Consider the following 15,874-nt stretch of genomic DNA (forward strand, 5'->3'; position numbering starts at 1 on the left):
TTCCAATATTTTTTCTATCCATATTTGAATTGACCTCCATTACAATTTGGCCTCAGCACATGTGCACCACATATGATAGAAAGAATCCAATATTTGATGACATTTCTAACATTTCATTGATTTATCTTTAAACATTTTCAAAGATAAAACACATGCAAGGCAGAATGCTACAGCAAAAATATGTAGTTTTCAAGTATTAAAAAAATTATCTGCCTTGTAATGGCCTATACATGGAATCAGCTCCCCCCAACCCTCCTCACCATAAATAGACTTATTTATGCCACCAGGCCTGCGGTCATTAGACCCCAGCTTCTGACCATTCAATGTTTAATAGGTTTGGTTGTTCTGAATGAATGATTGTGATATTTAGTTTTTATAATGTTAGCTATATAATTAGCTATATTAATTGGATCTGATTGTAATTTGTATATTATTTTATTGACAAGTTGTGAGCCACCCAAGTCCACGGAGAGGGGTGGCATTACAAATCCAATAAATAAATAAATAAATAAATATGGGAATCGATTGATCATGCTGGATTCCTGTCAGTTGTTAGAACCAGATTCCTTAGTGTATCATTATTTGTTCTAATGTGTATAGACAATGAACAGGGAACTCTCATGGGAAAACCAAAGCTTCCAAGGAGAATTCATCTTACTGGGAGTGGCTGACCGGCCACGGTTGGAGAAGTTACTGTTTGCCCTTGTTCTTTTCTGCTACTTGATGGTACTCTTGGGCAACACAACCATCATTGTGATATCAAGACTAGATCCAGGCCTCCATACCCCCATGTATTTCTTCCTCAGTAATCTTTCCTTCCTTGACATCTGTTTCACCACCAGCCTTGGGCCCCGCATGCTGGTGACCTTCTGTAGAAAAAGCAAGACTATCACCTATGGCAGCTGTGTGGCTGAGCTCTTCATCGCCCTTGGTCTGGGCTCCACAGAGTGTACTTTGCTAGCTGTCATGGCCTATGATCGCTATGCCGCCATCTGTCATCCATTGCGCTACACTATCATTATGAGCCATTTTCTGTGTTTCGCAATGGCTGCCGCCTGCTGGATGAGCGGCTTCGGCCTCTCACTTGTCCATACTGTGATGATTGTTAAGCTTCCACTGTGTGGGCAAAACCAGATAGATCATTTCTTTTGTGAGCTCCCTGCCTTTGTTAAATTGGCTTGTGTTGACACTACATTTAATGAAAAAATGATATATTCTAGTGCTGTGGTGTATCTCCTAATACCAGCTAGTCTCATCATGGTCTCTTATGGCTACATCGCAGCTGCGGTGATGAGGATCCGTTCAGCTGAGGGCAGGAAGAAGGCCTTCAACACTTGCTCCTCCCACTTGATGGTGGTCTGGCTCTTCTATGCCACAGCCATCTTCAGTTATCTGCAGCCTCGCTCCAGCTCTTCCGCTGATGAAGTCAAGCTAACGTCTCTTTTCTATACCTTTGTGAACACCATGCTTAACCCATTGATCTACACTCTGAGGAACAAAGACTTTCATAAGGCTCTCCGAAGACTAACTAAGTAAGAAGACCTAAAATCCCATGGATCGAAGCTGCATTTCAATATTCAAGACTAATGCTCCTTATTTGTTATTCTTTGGATACTTTCCGTTGTATTTTCTTTTCTCTCTCTTTTTCATAATAAACATGTATAGCAAAGATTCTCTCTTACTCTCTCTCTCTTCCTCCCCCTCCCTCCCCCTCTTCCCTCCTGCTTCTTGCAGGAGTGACAGATCTGATATCTGTCCAGTATTGAGTTCCTGCTGGTATAGATGATGATACTGTGGTCAGGCGGTAGGAAAAGCAAATAGGATGCTTGGCTGCACAGCTAGAGGTATAACAAGCAGGAAGAGGGAGATTGTGATCCCCTTATATAGAGCGCTGGTGAGACCACATTTGGAATACTGTGTTCAGTTCTGGAGACCTCACCTATAAAAAGATATGGACAAAAATGAAGGGGGTCCAAAGACGGCCTACAAGAATGGTGGAAGGTCTTAAGCATAAAACGTATCAGGAAAGACTTAATGAACTCAATCTGTATAGTCTGGAGGACAGAAGGAAAAGGGGGGACATGATCAAAACATTTAAATATGTCAAAGGGACCTTTACCCAGGACTGGAACATTCCGCACCCACCCCTTGGGACATAGAATATTCTAATAATTCCAGAATTTAGTATTGAGAACTTGACATCACTTGCTGCTCACCAATTTCCTATATCTAAGCTATTTTTAATTTATTTATTAGGGAGGGTTTTTTATTTTTTTATTCCCCCCCCCCTTCATCTATGTGTTTATTTAAAAATATGGAATGCTTCACGAATTTGCGTGTCATCCTTGTGCAGGGTTTTTTAATTCATGGATAATTGGGGTGGGTGTAGTGACATGCATGAAATGAATGATTGGTATGAGTGGGATGGGTGGGGTGGGTGGGATTATATGGTATGGAAGAGGCGAATGAGATTATTATGAATGATGTACTTGGCCCACCTGACGCTGGAAGGGCAGGAGGGGAGGGGGCACCGATCTCTGGGGTGGCAGAGGGTCGGAATATTCTGATGTTGCTGGGGAGAGGCAGATATGGTGAGAGCCACGGAGCTAGCCGTTCCAGGGGAATGAGAGATCACTGCTTAATAACAATCCCTTGTTCCGGCCCTGTGAGCTCAACCCTGGACACTGGTGACAAGTGTAATTCTGGCCCTGGGCTCAGGCTGCTGCTATTCAATGCCAGGTCGCTGGTAAATAAAGCTCTCCTCATCTGGGATTTGATCCTGGATGAGGAGGCCGACCTGGCATGTGTGAATGAAACCTGGCTGGACCCGGAGGGAGGAGTTCCTATCTCTGAAATTTGCCCAGCCGGGTTTCAGATTTGGCATCAGCCTCGACCCCAGGGAAGCGGGGGAGGAGTGGCTATTATAGCCAGGGAGAGCTTTTGCCTGCGTAGACTCATTGCTCCAGAGATTGTGGTTTGTGAGTCCCTCCTGGTGAAATTGGACTTAGGGGTTCAGGTGGGCTTGTTACTCATGTACCTGCCTCCCAGCTGCGTCTCAACATCCCTGCCTGTGCTGCCTGGAATGTACTACCTGACTCTATGGTTTCTTCCCCAAACCCCAAAAACTTTAATCATAGATTGTCTACAGTCAACCTCTCTCTGTTTCTAAGAGGTCTGTAAGGGGTGTGCATAAGTACAAGTTGGGTGGGGGGGGTTTTCTATGCCGAACAACCAAATTCCTTTAGCTTGCCTTCGATTTTTTGCACCATCTTTTGAATTACTGTGTCAATATGGTCCTACATGTTTGCTATACATTTAATTTAGAGAGCAATTAAAATGTCTATAGGGTTTTTTTTACAATTGTTGACATAGCACCTTGTATTGCTAAGACTGCATACAAACATATCCCCTTATAATATTACTGCAAGTATGAATTTTTCAGATATAATTAATCCTCCACTGTGACCGAAGCTAAACATTTGCAGGGTTTTTGCTTCCACTCCAGGATCTTTGCTCCTACCACTTCTCTGATATTATCTATCCTTTCTTGCGTAAGCTTTGCAAAAGAAAAGGAGCTCTTCTTGAGCTTTGCTGAACTCTGGGGAGTGATGTCTTGTTTGCTCCTAATTGTCCCATCAGAGTCTGTGACAACTTTACAACAACTTTCACCAAGTGGTTAGAGATGGGCAGGAATAATTTTCTTTCTCTTTGTCCTTGAAAATATGTATAAAATTTCAGTGAGAACAGTGAATCAATGAACAGCTTGCCTCCTGAACAAATTGGACAATTGCTTGTCTGGGATGGAAACAAGGAGTCCTGTCTTGGGCAGGAGGTTGGATGAAAAGACCTCCTTCCAGTTCTATGATTCTATGACTCTACCCTCCTGCTCCACCTCTCCTCTTATCAGGTTGATTATTACGGTATGTGTTTGTGACATATCTGCAAATGTTCTGAATCACCAGTGATCTGGAAGAGCCAAGGTGAAGGTATAGATTTTATTCTTATTAGAACTCCCTTGAATGTGTTGGATTGTTTCATTTGATCATGAAATACTGTGTGTCGCATAGAAATATTCATCACTTATAGCCAAGTTCATTCAACATTCTAGTTCTTCAGTCAGAGGCCTATGTCCCAATCACTGCTAGGATCCACTCAAAGTTGCTAAGATGATTGTTGAATGTATCTGTTCACCATGAAATGTCACTTTATATTAGACATATTCCCTGACAAGCCTTGGTAGGAGTCCTAGAAATAAAGAAGATGTTTGTTTAATTTGTATTGATTTGGGAAATACTCATCTCAAATTAATATACAAAATGAAAGGCAGCTACATAATGCAATCCACAAACTGTGACGTGATTTCTAACTACATACATACATACATACATACATACATACATACATACATACATACATACCAGTGATAGGCTACGAAAATTTTTACTACCACACTGTGTGTGTAGCTTATGCATTTTCTACTATATAAAGTGTATGTACACACACACACATGCGCACAGCTCTTCTAAAATTATATACATTCAACCTCATTTACTGTGATAGGTAAAACATACCAGAGCCTGAAGGGAAAAAAAGAAAAGAATTCAAAATTTTGCTGCCGGTACTGCGTAACTGACCATACCCGTAGGAGCCCACCATTGATACCTACATACACACAGAGAGAGGGGGGGCATGTTTATATAAATATTAGTTTTAAGGGGAAACCTGTATAGGAATATATATTTTGAAAAAAATGTGAACAGTAACAATTGCATGATGGAAAACTATAGAAAAGGAGAACAGAACTGCAAGTATAAGAAATACTAAAATGTGTGTTTTTAAAATATCATTTGGAGTTTACCTGAATGAGAAAGTTGTATCAAATTGGAGAGGGACAAACTAAAGGGTTAATGAGAAATTGATCATAGCTATTTCATACAATTGCCATAAAATACATTTCATAAAATACAGTTCCAATATTTCCTCGGTATAAATTGCTTGCCCATATTTATTAACCTCAGAACTGTTTTTCCATTTTAGCTTAAGGTATTTCCTTTTTTATTAAAGATGACAAGGGTTATCGTGCAGAATTAGATGTTCTTTCGGCAAAAACATAAAATACTATAGGATGTACTTGATTAAGGCATCTGCACAGTACATTGCCAGTCTCCATATATTTTTTAAAATATTTTTTAATTATTTTTCATTAGACAAACAAAAACAAACAACATTCAACATTCAAGGAGCTACCACTGCTCCGCTTGTCGTAGAAGTCTAACTAGTACAGGGGAAAAAACTCCTAACTATAATCAGATCAATACAGAAATATAACACACGCACTCTATGTTCTTATTAAATTTAATTCTATATTCTTTATATTAATTAATTTTCTTATCTATAAAATATCAAATACTTCAACTAAAAATAAAATATAAAAAATAACCCTTCAAAATTTATCATATTGCAAAAATACTCTATGTTTATATTGTTTTTAAACTATTACACTCTATCCATTATTATCATACAGTTAACCTTCAAATTAATAAGCTCAAATAATTATAAATTCTTACTTATTTATTTTTTAAAACTATTTTTAAAATTCCACCATTTATAGACTTTATCCCATATTTTATAAAATTCTTTTTCAACTTGGTTATTCAAAAGTTTTGTCATCATGTCTAGTTCTGCACATTCCATAATTTTTTTAAATACTTCTGCATCTTTTGGTATTTCCTTTTCTTTCCATTTCTGTGTGAATGTAATTCTTGCCACAACTAAAATATGTATTATTAAGTAATAAATTTCTTTTTTATACTTCATATCTGAAATACCCAGTAGGAAGAATTCAGGAGACTTTTTAATCTTCTCATTTGTTATTTCTTTTAACCATTCCTCTACTTTGTTCCAATATTTCTTGGCTACAGGGCATGTCCACCATGCGTGAAAATATGTGCCAATTTCTTTCTTGCATTTCCAGCAAAGGGGAGAAATGTTAGGAAACATTTTAGAGATCCTATGTGGTGGGAGATGCCATCTATAAAACATCTTAATTTGATTTTCTTTAAAGGAAATCGATTTTGTTATTTTCCAATTATATATCCATATCTTTCCCCATGTTTCCAAATTAATCTCTTTGCCAAAATTTTTGCACCAACTGATCATATTATCTTTCAATATCCAGCCAGTCTCCATACTTATTAATCTATGCATTTGATCTATATCTTATTCTTATTTTCTGCATGAAAAATTAAAGTTTGATTAGCTGTAACGAGGCAGCCCTTGTCAAGCAATGTCCACTTTCCTGCTGTTGCAGTTTCAAAGAAGAAGCCAAGCTAAGTCCTTGCGGATTCCCACATCTGTCTATTATGTTACATTTACACAAAAAAATGGAGACTTGTAGGAGTCTTGTATGGAAATGTTATATCTATGTCTTCAACATACATAGCTAGGGTAATATACTAGTTAAAATATGAAAAAAATTGACCCCAAGATTTTTACCCTCCCTCCCTATAGACAGTGGAGGCTTCTTGGAAGCTTTGGTTCAGTCTTTTGTCTTTGTCCAAAAATAAACTTGGATTCAAAGAGCCAGGTTCAAGTCCATCTTTAGTAAGAGACATTTTCTGAGTGACTCATTCTCTCTCACACACACCTTCTCTCTCTTCCAGTGAAGGAGAATGAAGCACTTCAGCAAGTGTTTTTGTTCCAATCTCCTAGTCTCCAGATTTTAAAGGGGTATAAATGTGATTAAATAAAGGAATAAAGGAATAAATGGGTTGCACGTGGGGAGAAGCTCCAGGAGAACAGACCTAACTGGGACTGTTTCATTGTTATATTAGAAACTTCAAAGAGGCTTCTAGGGAGACCTATGTGAACAAATAGATGATAGTGTTTTTATTTTATTTATTTTATTTATTTATTTTGTCCAATACACAATGAGGGTTTTAGTGGGTATATATCTATATACACATAGTAAAATACATGATGAAGGTTATAGAGGAGATACTCACAGTAAAATATATTTAAGAAATAATAGAAAAGAACATATAGTAATAGAACATATCAATGAAAGAATAGAAGAGGAGATATAGGAATAGAAGAAAGGTATAGGAGATATAGGAGAGCAATAGGACAGGGGATGGAAGGCACTCTAGTGCACTTGTACTCGCCCCTTACTGACCTCTTAGGAATCTGGATAGGTCAACTGTAGATAATCTAAGGGTAAAGTGTTGGGGGTTTGGGGATGACACTATGGAGTCCGGTAATGAATTCCACGCTTTGACAACTTGGTTACTGAAGTCATATTTTTTACAGTCAAGTTTGGAGCGCTTAATATTAAGTTTAAATCTGTTGTGTGCTCTTGTGTTGTTGTGGTTGAAGCTGATGTAGTCGCCGACAGTGTCTTGGAAATGGCAATGGAAATGAAGAATGTGATTGGCTCACAGAGTTTTAGTATATTTAATAATAATAATAATGATAATGATGATGATGATGATGATGATGATGATGATGATGATAATAATAATAATAATAATATTAATAATAATAATAATAATAATGATAATCCACTAGAACTTGTGCCGGAACTACCATTTACCAGTGGCAAAGAACTAGTGGGATCATAAGCCCGAAAAAGTGGTCAAAAATGAGCAAGCAAAACTACTGTGGGACCTCCGACTTCAGACTGACTGAATTCTGAAGCATAACACACCAGATATCTTGATTGTGGAGAAAAAGAAAGTATGGATCATCGACATCGCAATCCCAGGAGACAGCACAGCAGAATTGAGGAGAAGCAGCTAGAGAAATTAGTGAAAAATAAAGATATAAAAATAGAGCTGCAACGACTCTGGCATAAGCCAGTGAAAGTGGTCCCAGTGGTACTTGGCACGCTGGGCGCAGTACCAATGGATCTCAGTGGACATTTGAAAACCATCAGAATTGACAAAATCTCCATCTGTCAGTTGCAAAAGGCCGCTCTACTGGGATCGGCAAACATAAATCACCGCTACATCACGCAGTCCTAGGTGCTTGGGAAGAGCCCAACTGGTGATGAAATACAAAATCCAGCATAGTGATCTCGTTTGCAGTGTTGTATTGACATAATAATAATAATAATAATAATAATAATAATAATAATAATAATAATAATAATGACGATCATGATGATAGTAGTAGCAGAGTTGGAAGGGACCTTGGAGGTCTTCTAGTCCAACCTCCTGCTTAGGCAGGAAACCCTACACTACTTCAGACAAATGATTATCCAACATCAAAAGTTCCAGGGTTGGAGCATTCACAACTTCTGGAGGCAAGCTGTTCCACTGATTAATTGTTCTAACTGTCAGGAAATTTCTCCTTAGTTCTAAGTTGCTTCTATCCCTGTTTAGTTTCCACCCATATAGAAACATAGCAGACTGAAGGCAGAAAAAGACCTCATGGTCCCTCTAGTCTGCCCTTATACTATTTCCTGTACTTTATCCTAGGATGGATATATGTTTATCCCAGGCATGTTTAAATTCAGTTACTGTGGATTTACCAACCACGTCTGCTGGAAGTTTGTTCCAAGGATCTACTACTCTTTCTGTAAAATAATATTTTCTCATGTTGCTTTTGATCTTTCCCCCAAATAACTTCAGATTGTGTCCCCTTGTTCTTGTTGGCACATGTAATTTACTTTTGTAAATTCTCTATTATCTTCCTATCCCTTTACTTCTCAATAGTAGCATAGTGTAATAACATTGTAATGACATATATTTTAACCCTTCAGAGATACCAGTTATTCATATCTACAGTTTATATACATTTAAGTTTCATCCATACTAATTTAAACATTTTCTATTTCATTTTCTATTTTAGAGCCAACATTTTTGTCCATTTCAGCACATTCAAGTATTTTCCTAATAACTGCATCTTCTGAGGGTGTGTTACTTTGTCTCCAGCTTTGTGCGAGTGTAATTCTAGCTGGGGTGAGTATGTGTAATATAATGTACCGAAGTTTCTTATTCATCTTCCAATCCAATATTCCTAATAGGAACAGTTCCGGTTTCGGATCTATTTTTTGGCTCTGTGGTTTCTTCCAGCCACCTCTGAATTTTGATCCCTAAGACTGAGAATCCCTGGATTGATTGATGGATTGATTGATTGATCGATCGATTGATTAATTGATTGATTTAGTGATAGTTATAGGCCACCCACCTCCAACAGGACTCTGGGTAGCTCACAATAATCACAACAACTAAAAAAATCAGTATAAAATGTAGCATGATGAAATAAATTAACTGTCAGGTATGACCCGATATTAGCTATCTTTTTAATAAAGACCAAGCAATAAGCAAGGAGGTAATGGAATAAACCTTTACATTTCCATTCATACCCAATAGTAATTCCCTTGTAGTTGTTAAGGCATGGGATGGTTAAGAAAGCAGTGTTAATGAATATGGACTGCCAATCATTTTCATGGAGTGCACCAATTAAATTTAATTCCAATTACTGGGGACAAAATTCAAGCTCTACTTCAATTGACTGCATTGGCTGCCAATTGGTTTCCGAACACAATTCAAAGTGCTGGTTATGACCTATAAAGCCCTACATGGCATTGGACCAGATTACCTACGGGACCACCTTCTGCCGCATGAATCCCAGCGTCCAATTATGTCCCACAGAGTCGGCCTTCTCCACATCCCATCAGCTAGACAATGTCGCCTGGTGGGGCTTAGGGGAAGAGCCTTCTCTGTGGGGGCCCCGGCCCTCTGGAATCAACTCCCCCCAGAGATCTGCACTGCCCCAACCCCCCTCGCCATAAATAAACTTATCTATGCCACCAAGCTTGGGGTCATTAGACCCCAGCCTCTGGCCATTGAATGATGAATATGTTTGGTTCTTCTGAATGAATGATTGTGATACTTAGTTTTTATAATATTTTTAGTTAATTAGCTATATTAATTGGATACGATTGTAATTTGTATGTTGTTTTATTGACCTGTTGTGAGCCTCCCCAAGTCCACGGAGAGGGGCGGCATACAAATCCAATAAATAAGTAAATAAGTAAATAAATAAGTAGAGGACCATCTAAAACGCTCAGCGTGGGGGCGGGTGAGAGCCGCTGCGACCTGGGCGTCTCCCAAGGACTCCTGCCCAGCTGAGGACCGGAGGGGGCTGCTGGCGGCTATTTAAAACCTCCCAAGACGCCAGAAACGCCGAGGACCATCTAAAACGCTCAGCGTGGGGGCGGGTGAGAGCCGCTGCGACCTGGGCATCTCCCAAGGACTCCTGCCCAGCTGAGGACCGGAGGGGGCTGCTGGCGGTTTTTTCTTTTTCTTTTCCGGTTCCGGCGGAGCAGCGGGAATGAAGGAGGGATGCCGCTGCTCCGCTGGACTACGGTGATAACAACAATAATATAGGTGATTTTGAATTAGTTTGAACGCCAGTGTGCATGTTTAGTGAGTTGAAAGTTCCTTGTCTCGGTGTCCGGTTCCTGTGTGGCGTCCTCTCCTTGGTTTTGCTGTGGGAGAGTTGAGAGCTGGGAGCCTCGATCAGCTGGGGCTCGGAAGATGGCGGCCGCTGTGGAGCGAGCGAACTTGACAGCCAGGCAGACCGAGACGCCGAGCAGCTGTGTGGTGGGTGCGCTCGGCGCTGGAGAAGACCTGGCGGACGGAGGACCGACCATTGCAATAGGAGAGAGGAGATTGAAAGGAGACCAAGGGAGGAGGACTGGTAGATCAAGGTCTGGTGGTGGGAGAATTTTACAGACATGGACGCCCCCCTCCCTAGTCTGGGGGGGGGAGAGAGAGAGATGCTGAATGATCCTTGACTTTTGAATAACCTCTGCCCCTGAGAACTTGGCACTTTGAGAAAATTGGCACTTTTGAGGAACTTGGCACTTTGAAAAACTTGGCACTTGAAAAACTTGACACTTTGGGAAACTTGGCACTTTGAGAACTTTAGCACTTTTATTAGTTGCTGCTGACCGGATTTCCTAAGCGAATTGAATTATTCATTATTACCTATGTTTGTATTCTCTGTATTTTTATTGTTATTTTTATTCAGTTTTTTAATAGTGTTTTTAATATTAATATTGTTTTTAATTGCTATTTTTATACTGCTATCAATTTAATTGTTTTTAACATAATTGGGGTTTTATATAATGAGTGACTGGGGTACATATACTTATGGGTATGAATGGAATGACTGGTATGACTGGGTGGGTGGGGGTGGGGGGGTTATGGTATGGATGAGTTGATTGATAGTAGTGTGAATGATAGATTTGGCCCACCTGACGCTCGGGAGACAGGAGAGGGAGGGGCACCGATCTCTGGGGTGGCAGAGGGTCGGAATATTCCAGTGTTGCTGGGGAGAGGCAGATATGGCGGGGGCCACAGAACTAGCCGTTCCAGGGGAACGAGGGACCGTTGCTTAATAACGGTCCCTTGTTTTGGCTCTGTGAGCCCAATCTTGGGCACTGGTGATGAGTGTAACTCTGGCCCTGGGCTCAGGTTGCTGCTGCTTAATGCCAGGTCGGTGGTAAATAAAGCTCTCCTCATCCGGGATCTGATCCTGGATGAGGAGGCCGACCTGGCTTGTATTACTGAAACCTGGCTGGGCCCAGAGGGAGGTGTTCCTCTCTCTGAAATTTGCCCAGCCGGGTTTCAGATATGGCATCAACCTCGACCTCAGGGAAGGGGGGGAGGAGTGGCTATTATAGCCAGGGAGAGCCTTTGCCTGCGTGGACTCATTGCTCCGGAAATTGCGGGTTGCGAGTCTCTCTTGATGAAGTTGGACTTAGGGGTTCAGGTGGGCTTATTTCTCACGTACCTGCCTCCAAGCTGCGTGTCAAAAGCCCTGCCTGTGCTACTCGAGGAGGTAGCCGGGTTGGCGGTGGAGTTCCCCAGACTTATTGTCTTGGGGGACTTCAATCTGCCGTCACTCGGCGAAACCTCTGGGTTGGCACAGGAGTTCATGGCCACCATGACAGCCATGGACCTGACTCAAGTAGTTCGGGGTCCGACTCATGAGGGGGGGCACGCACCTGACATGGTATTCCTTTCCGAGCAATTGAGAAATGGTCTGAGACTAAGGGGCTTAGAAGCAGTGCCTTTGTCATGGTCAGACCATTTTCTACTACGGCTTGACTTCCTGGCTCCAATCCTTCCCCGCAGGGAGGCGGAACCAATGAAGATGTTCCGCCCCAGACGCCTGATGGACCCAGAGGGCTTTCAGACGGCGCTTGGGGTTATTCCAGAGGCACTCATCCACAATTCGGCGGAGTCTCTTGCGGAGGCTTGGAATACGGCTGCTGCGGAGGCTCTCGACCAGATTGCGCCTTTGCGACCTCTCCGTGGCGCTAGACCCCGTAGAGCCCCATGGTTCAACGAGGAGCTCCGGGAGTTGAAACGCCAAAAGAGACGTCTAGAGAAGCGATGGAGGAAGAGTAGGTCTGAATCCGACCGAACACTTGTAAGAGCTTTTATTAAGACTTACAAAGTGGCGCTCAAGGCGGCAAGATGCGCGTATCATTTCGTCTTGATTGCATCAGCGGAATCCCGCCCGGCCGCTCTGTTTAGGGTGACCCGCTCCCTTCTTAACCAGGGGGGAGTTGGGGAGCCCTTGCAGAGTAGTGCCGAGGATTTTAACACGTTTTTCGCTGATAAAGTCGCTCGGATCCGGGCCGACCTCGACTCCAATTGTAAAACAGAATCGACGGACAACGAGTCAGTCGAGGTGACTGGGGCACGTACTTGTCCACCTGTCTGGGAAGAGTTTGATCTGGTGACACCTGATGAAGTGGACAAGGCCATTGGAGCTGTGAGTTCCGCCACCTGTTTACTGGATCCGTGTCCCTCCTGGTTGGTTTCGGCCAGCAGGGAGGTGACACGGAGCTGGGCCCAGGAGATTACCAATGCTTCCTTGGGGAGGGGAGTTTTTCCATCACTCTATAAAGAAGCGCTCGTGCGCCCCCTCCTCAAGAAGCCCTCCCTGGACCCAGCTGTCCTTAATAACTATCGTCCAGTCTCCAACCTTCCCTTTATGGGGAAGGTTGTTGAGAAGGTGGTGGCACTCCAGCTCCAGCGGTCCTTGGAAGAAGCCGATTATCTAGGTCCCCAACAGTCGGGTTTCAGGCCCGGTTACAGCACGGAAACCGCTTTGGTCGCGTTGATGGATGATCTCTGGCGGGCCCGGGACAGGGGTTTATCCTCTGTCCTGGTGCTCCTTGACCTCTCAGCGGCTTTCGATACCATCGACCATGGTATCCTTCTGCACCGGCTGGAGGGGTTGGGGGTGGGAGGCACTGTTCTCCAGTGGTTCTCCTCCTACCTCTCTGGCCGGTCGCAGTCGGTGTTAGTGGGGGGTCAGAGGTCGACTTCTAGGTCTCTCCCTTGTGGGGTGCCTCAGGGGTCGGTCCTCTCCCCCCTGCTATTTAACATCTACATGAAACCGCTGGGCGAGATCATCCAAGGACATGGGGTGAGGTATCATCAATATGCAGATGATACCCAGCTTTACATCTCCACCCCATGCCCAGTCAACGAAGCGGTGGAAGTGATGTGCCGGTGCCTGGAGGCTGTTGGGGCCTGGATGGGTGTCAACAGACTCAAACTCAACCCGGATAAGACGGAGTGGCTGTGGGTTTTGCCTCCCAAGGACAATTCCATCTGTCCGTCCATTACCCTGGGGGGGGAATTATTGACCCCCTCAGAGAGGGTCCGCAACTTGAGCATCCTCCTCGATCCACAGCTCACATTAGAACAACATCTCTCAGCTGTGGCGAGGGGGGCGTTCGCCCAGGTTCGCCTGGTGCACCAGTTGCGGCCCTATCTGGACCGGGACTCACTGCTCACAGTCACTCATGCCCTCATCACCTCGAGGTTCGATTACTGTAATGCTCTCTACATGGGGCTACCTCTGAAAAGTGTTCGGAAACTTCAGATCGTGCAGAATGCAGCTGCGAGAGCAGTCATGGGCTTACCTAGGTATGCCCATGTTTCACCATCACTCCGCAGTCTGCATTGGCTGCCGATCAGTTTCCGGTCACAATTCAAAGTGTTGGTTATGACCTTTAAAGCCCTTCATGGCATTGGACCAGAATATCTCCGAGACCGCCTCCTGCCGCACGAATCCCAGCGACCGATTAGGTCCCACAGAGTGGGCCTTCTCCGGGTCCCGTCAACTAAACAATGTCGGTTGGCGGGCCCCAGGGGAAGAGCCTTCTCTGTGGTGGCACCGGCCCTCTGGAACCAACTCCCCCCGGAGATTAGAACTGCCCCTACTCTTCCTGCCTTCCGTAAACTCCTTAAAACCCACCTTTGCCGTCAGGCATGGGGGAATTGAAACAATCTCCCCCTGGGCATGTTTAATTTATATATGGTATGATTGTGTGTGTGTCTGTTAGTACATGGGGTTTTTAAAGCTTTAATATTTTAATTGAGTGGATTATTTATGATTTGTACTATTTGTTGTGAGCCGCCCCGAGTCTTCGGAGAGGGGCGGCATACAAATCCAAATAATTAAAAAAAATAATAATAATAATAAATAAGTAAATAAGTAAGTAAGTAAGTAAATAAATAAGTAAATAAATAAATAAGTAAAATAAGTAAATAAGTAAATAAGTAAATAAGTAAATAAGTAAATAAGTAAATAAGTAAATAAGTAAATAAGTAAATAAGTAAATAAGTAAATAAGTAAATAAGTAAATAAGTAAATAAGTAAATAAGTAAATAAGTAAATAAGTAAATAAGTAAATAAGTAAATAAGTAAATAAGTAAATAAGTAAATAAGTAAATAAAGTAAATAAAGTAAATAAAGTAAACAAACAAATAAATAAATAAATAAATAAACAAACAAACAAACAAACAAATATGGAAATCGATTGATGGTGCTGGGTTGCTTTCAATTGTTAAAACCAGATTCCCTAATGTTTCATTATTTATTCTAATGTGTATAGACAATGAACAGGGAACTCTCATGGGAAAACCAAAGCTTCCAAGGAGAATTCATCTTACTGGGAGTGGCTGACCGGCCACGGTTGGAGAAGTTACTCTTTGCCCTTGTTCTTTTCTGCTACTTGATGGTACTCTTGGGCAACACAACCATCATTGTGGTATCAAGGCTAGATCCAGGCCTCCACACCCCCATGTATTTCTTCCTCAGCAACCTTTCCTTAGTTGACATCTGTTTCACCACCAGTATTGGACCCCGCATGCTGGTGACCTTCTGGAGAAAAAGCAAGACCATCACCTATGGCGGCTGTGTGGCTGAGCTCTTCCTCGCCCTTGCTCTGGGTGCCACGGAGTGTACTTTGCTAACTGTCATGGCCTATGATCGCTATGCCGCCGTCTGTCATCCACTGCACTACACTATCATTATGAGCCATGTTCTGTGTTTCGCAATGGCTGCCGTCTGCTGGATAAGCGGCTTCGGCCTCTCACTCGTCCATACTGTGATGATTGTTAAGCTTCCACTGTGTGGCCGAAACCAGATAGATCATTTCTTTTGTGAGCTCCCTGCCTTTGTTAAAGTGGCTTGTGGGGACACTACATTTGATGAAAAAATGATATATTCTAGTGCTGTGGTGTATCTCCTAATACCAGCTAGTCTCATCATGGTCTCTTATGGCTACATCGCAGCTGCGGTGATGAGGATCCGTTCAGCTGAGGGCAGGAAGAAGGCCTTCAACACTTGCTCCTCCCACTTGATGGTGGTCTGGCTCTTCTTTGGCTCAGCCATCTTCAGTTATCTGCTGCCTCGCTCCACCTCCTCCCCTGATGAAGTCAAGCTATCGTCTCTTTTCTATACCTTTGTGAACACCATGCTTAACCCACTGATCTACACTCTGAGGAACAAAGAAGTGCATAAGGCTCTCCGAAGACTATTGAAGAAGACCTAA

At 42.6% G+C, this 15,874-nt stretch overlaps 2 protein-coding genes across 2 annotated transcripts; both read left to right on the forward strand.

Moving 5' to 3' along the window:
• The first annotated feature begins 603 nt into the window (after positions 1–603).
• LOC139158388 (olfactory receptor 2G3-like) lies at positions 604–1,536 on the forward strand. The gene has a single exon (XM_070735692.1). The coding sequence runs from the start codon at positions 604–606 to the stop codon at positions 1,534–1,536; it is 933 nt and encodes a 310-aa protein (XP_070591793.1).
• Positions 1,537–14,935: 13,399 nt separating this feature from the next.
• On the forward strand, positions 14,936–15,874 carry LOC139158389 (olfactory receptor 2G3-like). The gene has a single exon (XM_070735694.1). It carries the CDS (start codon positions 14,936–14,938, stop codon positions 15,872–15,874), a length of 939 nt encoding a protein of 312 aa, XP_070591795.1.

The sequence above is a fragment of the Erythrolamprus reginae genome, chromosome 2 (assembly GCF_031021105.1).
Source record: "Erythrolamprus reginae isolate rEryReg1 chromosome 2, rEryReg1.hap1, whole genome shotgun sequence".
NCBI classification, from domain to species: Eukaryota; Metazoa; Chordata; class Lepidosauria; order Squamata; family Dipsadidae; genus Erythrolamprus; species Erythrolamprus reginae.

Bases quoted from the DNA above. Each gene is read 5' to 3' on its own strand.
- LOC139158388 (XM_070735692.1), top strand. From the start codon at position 604: ATGAACAGGGAACTCTCATGGGAAAACCAAAGCTTCCAAGGAGAATTC.
- LOC139158389 (XM_070735694.1), top strand. From the start codon at position 14,936: ATGAACAGGGAACTCTCATGGGAAAACCAAAGCTTCCAAGGAGAATTC.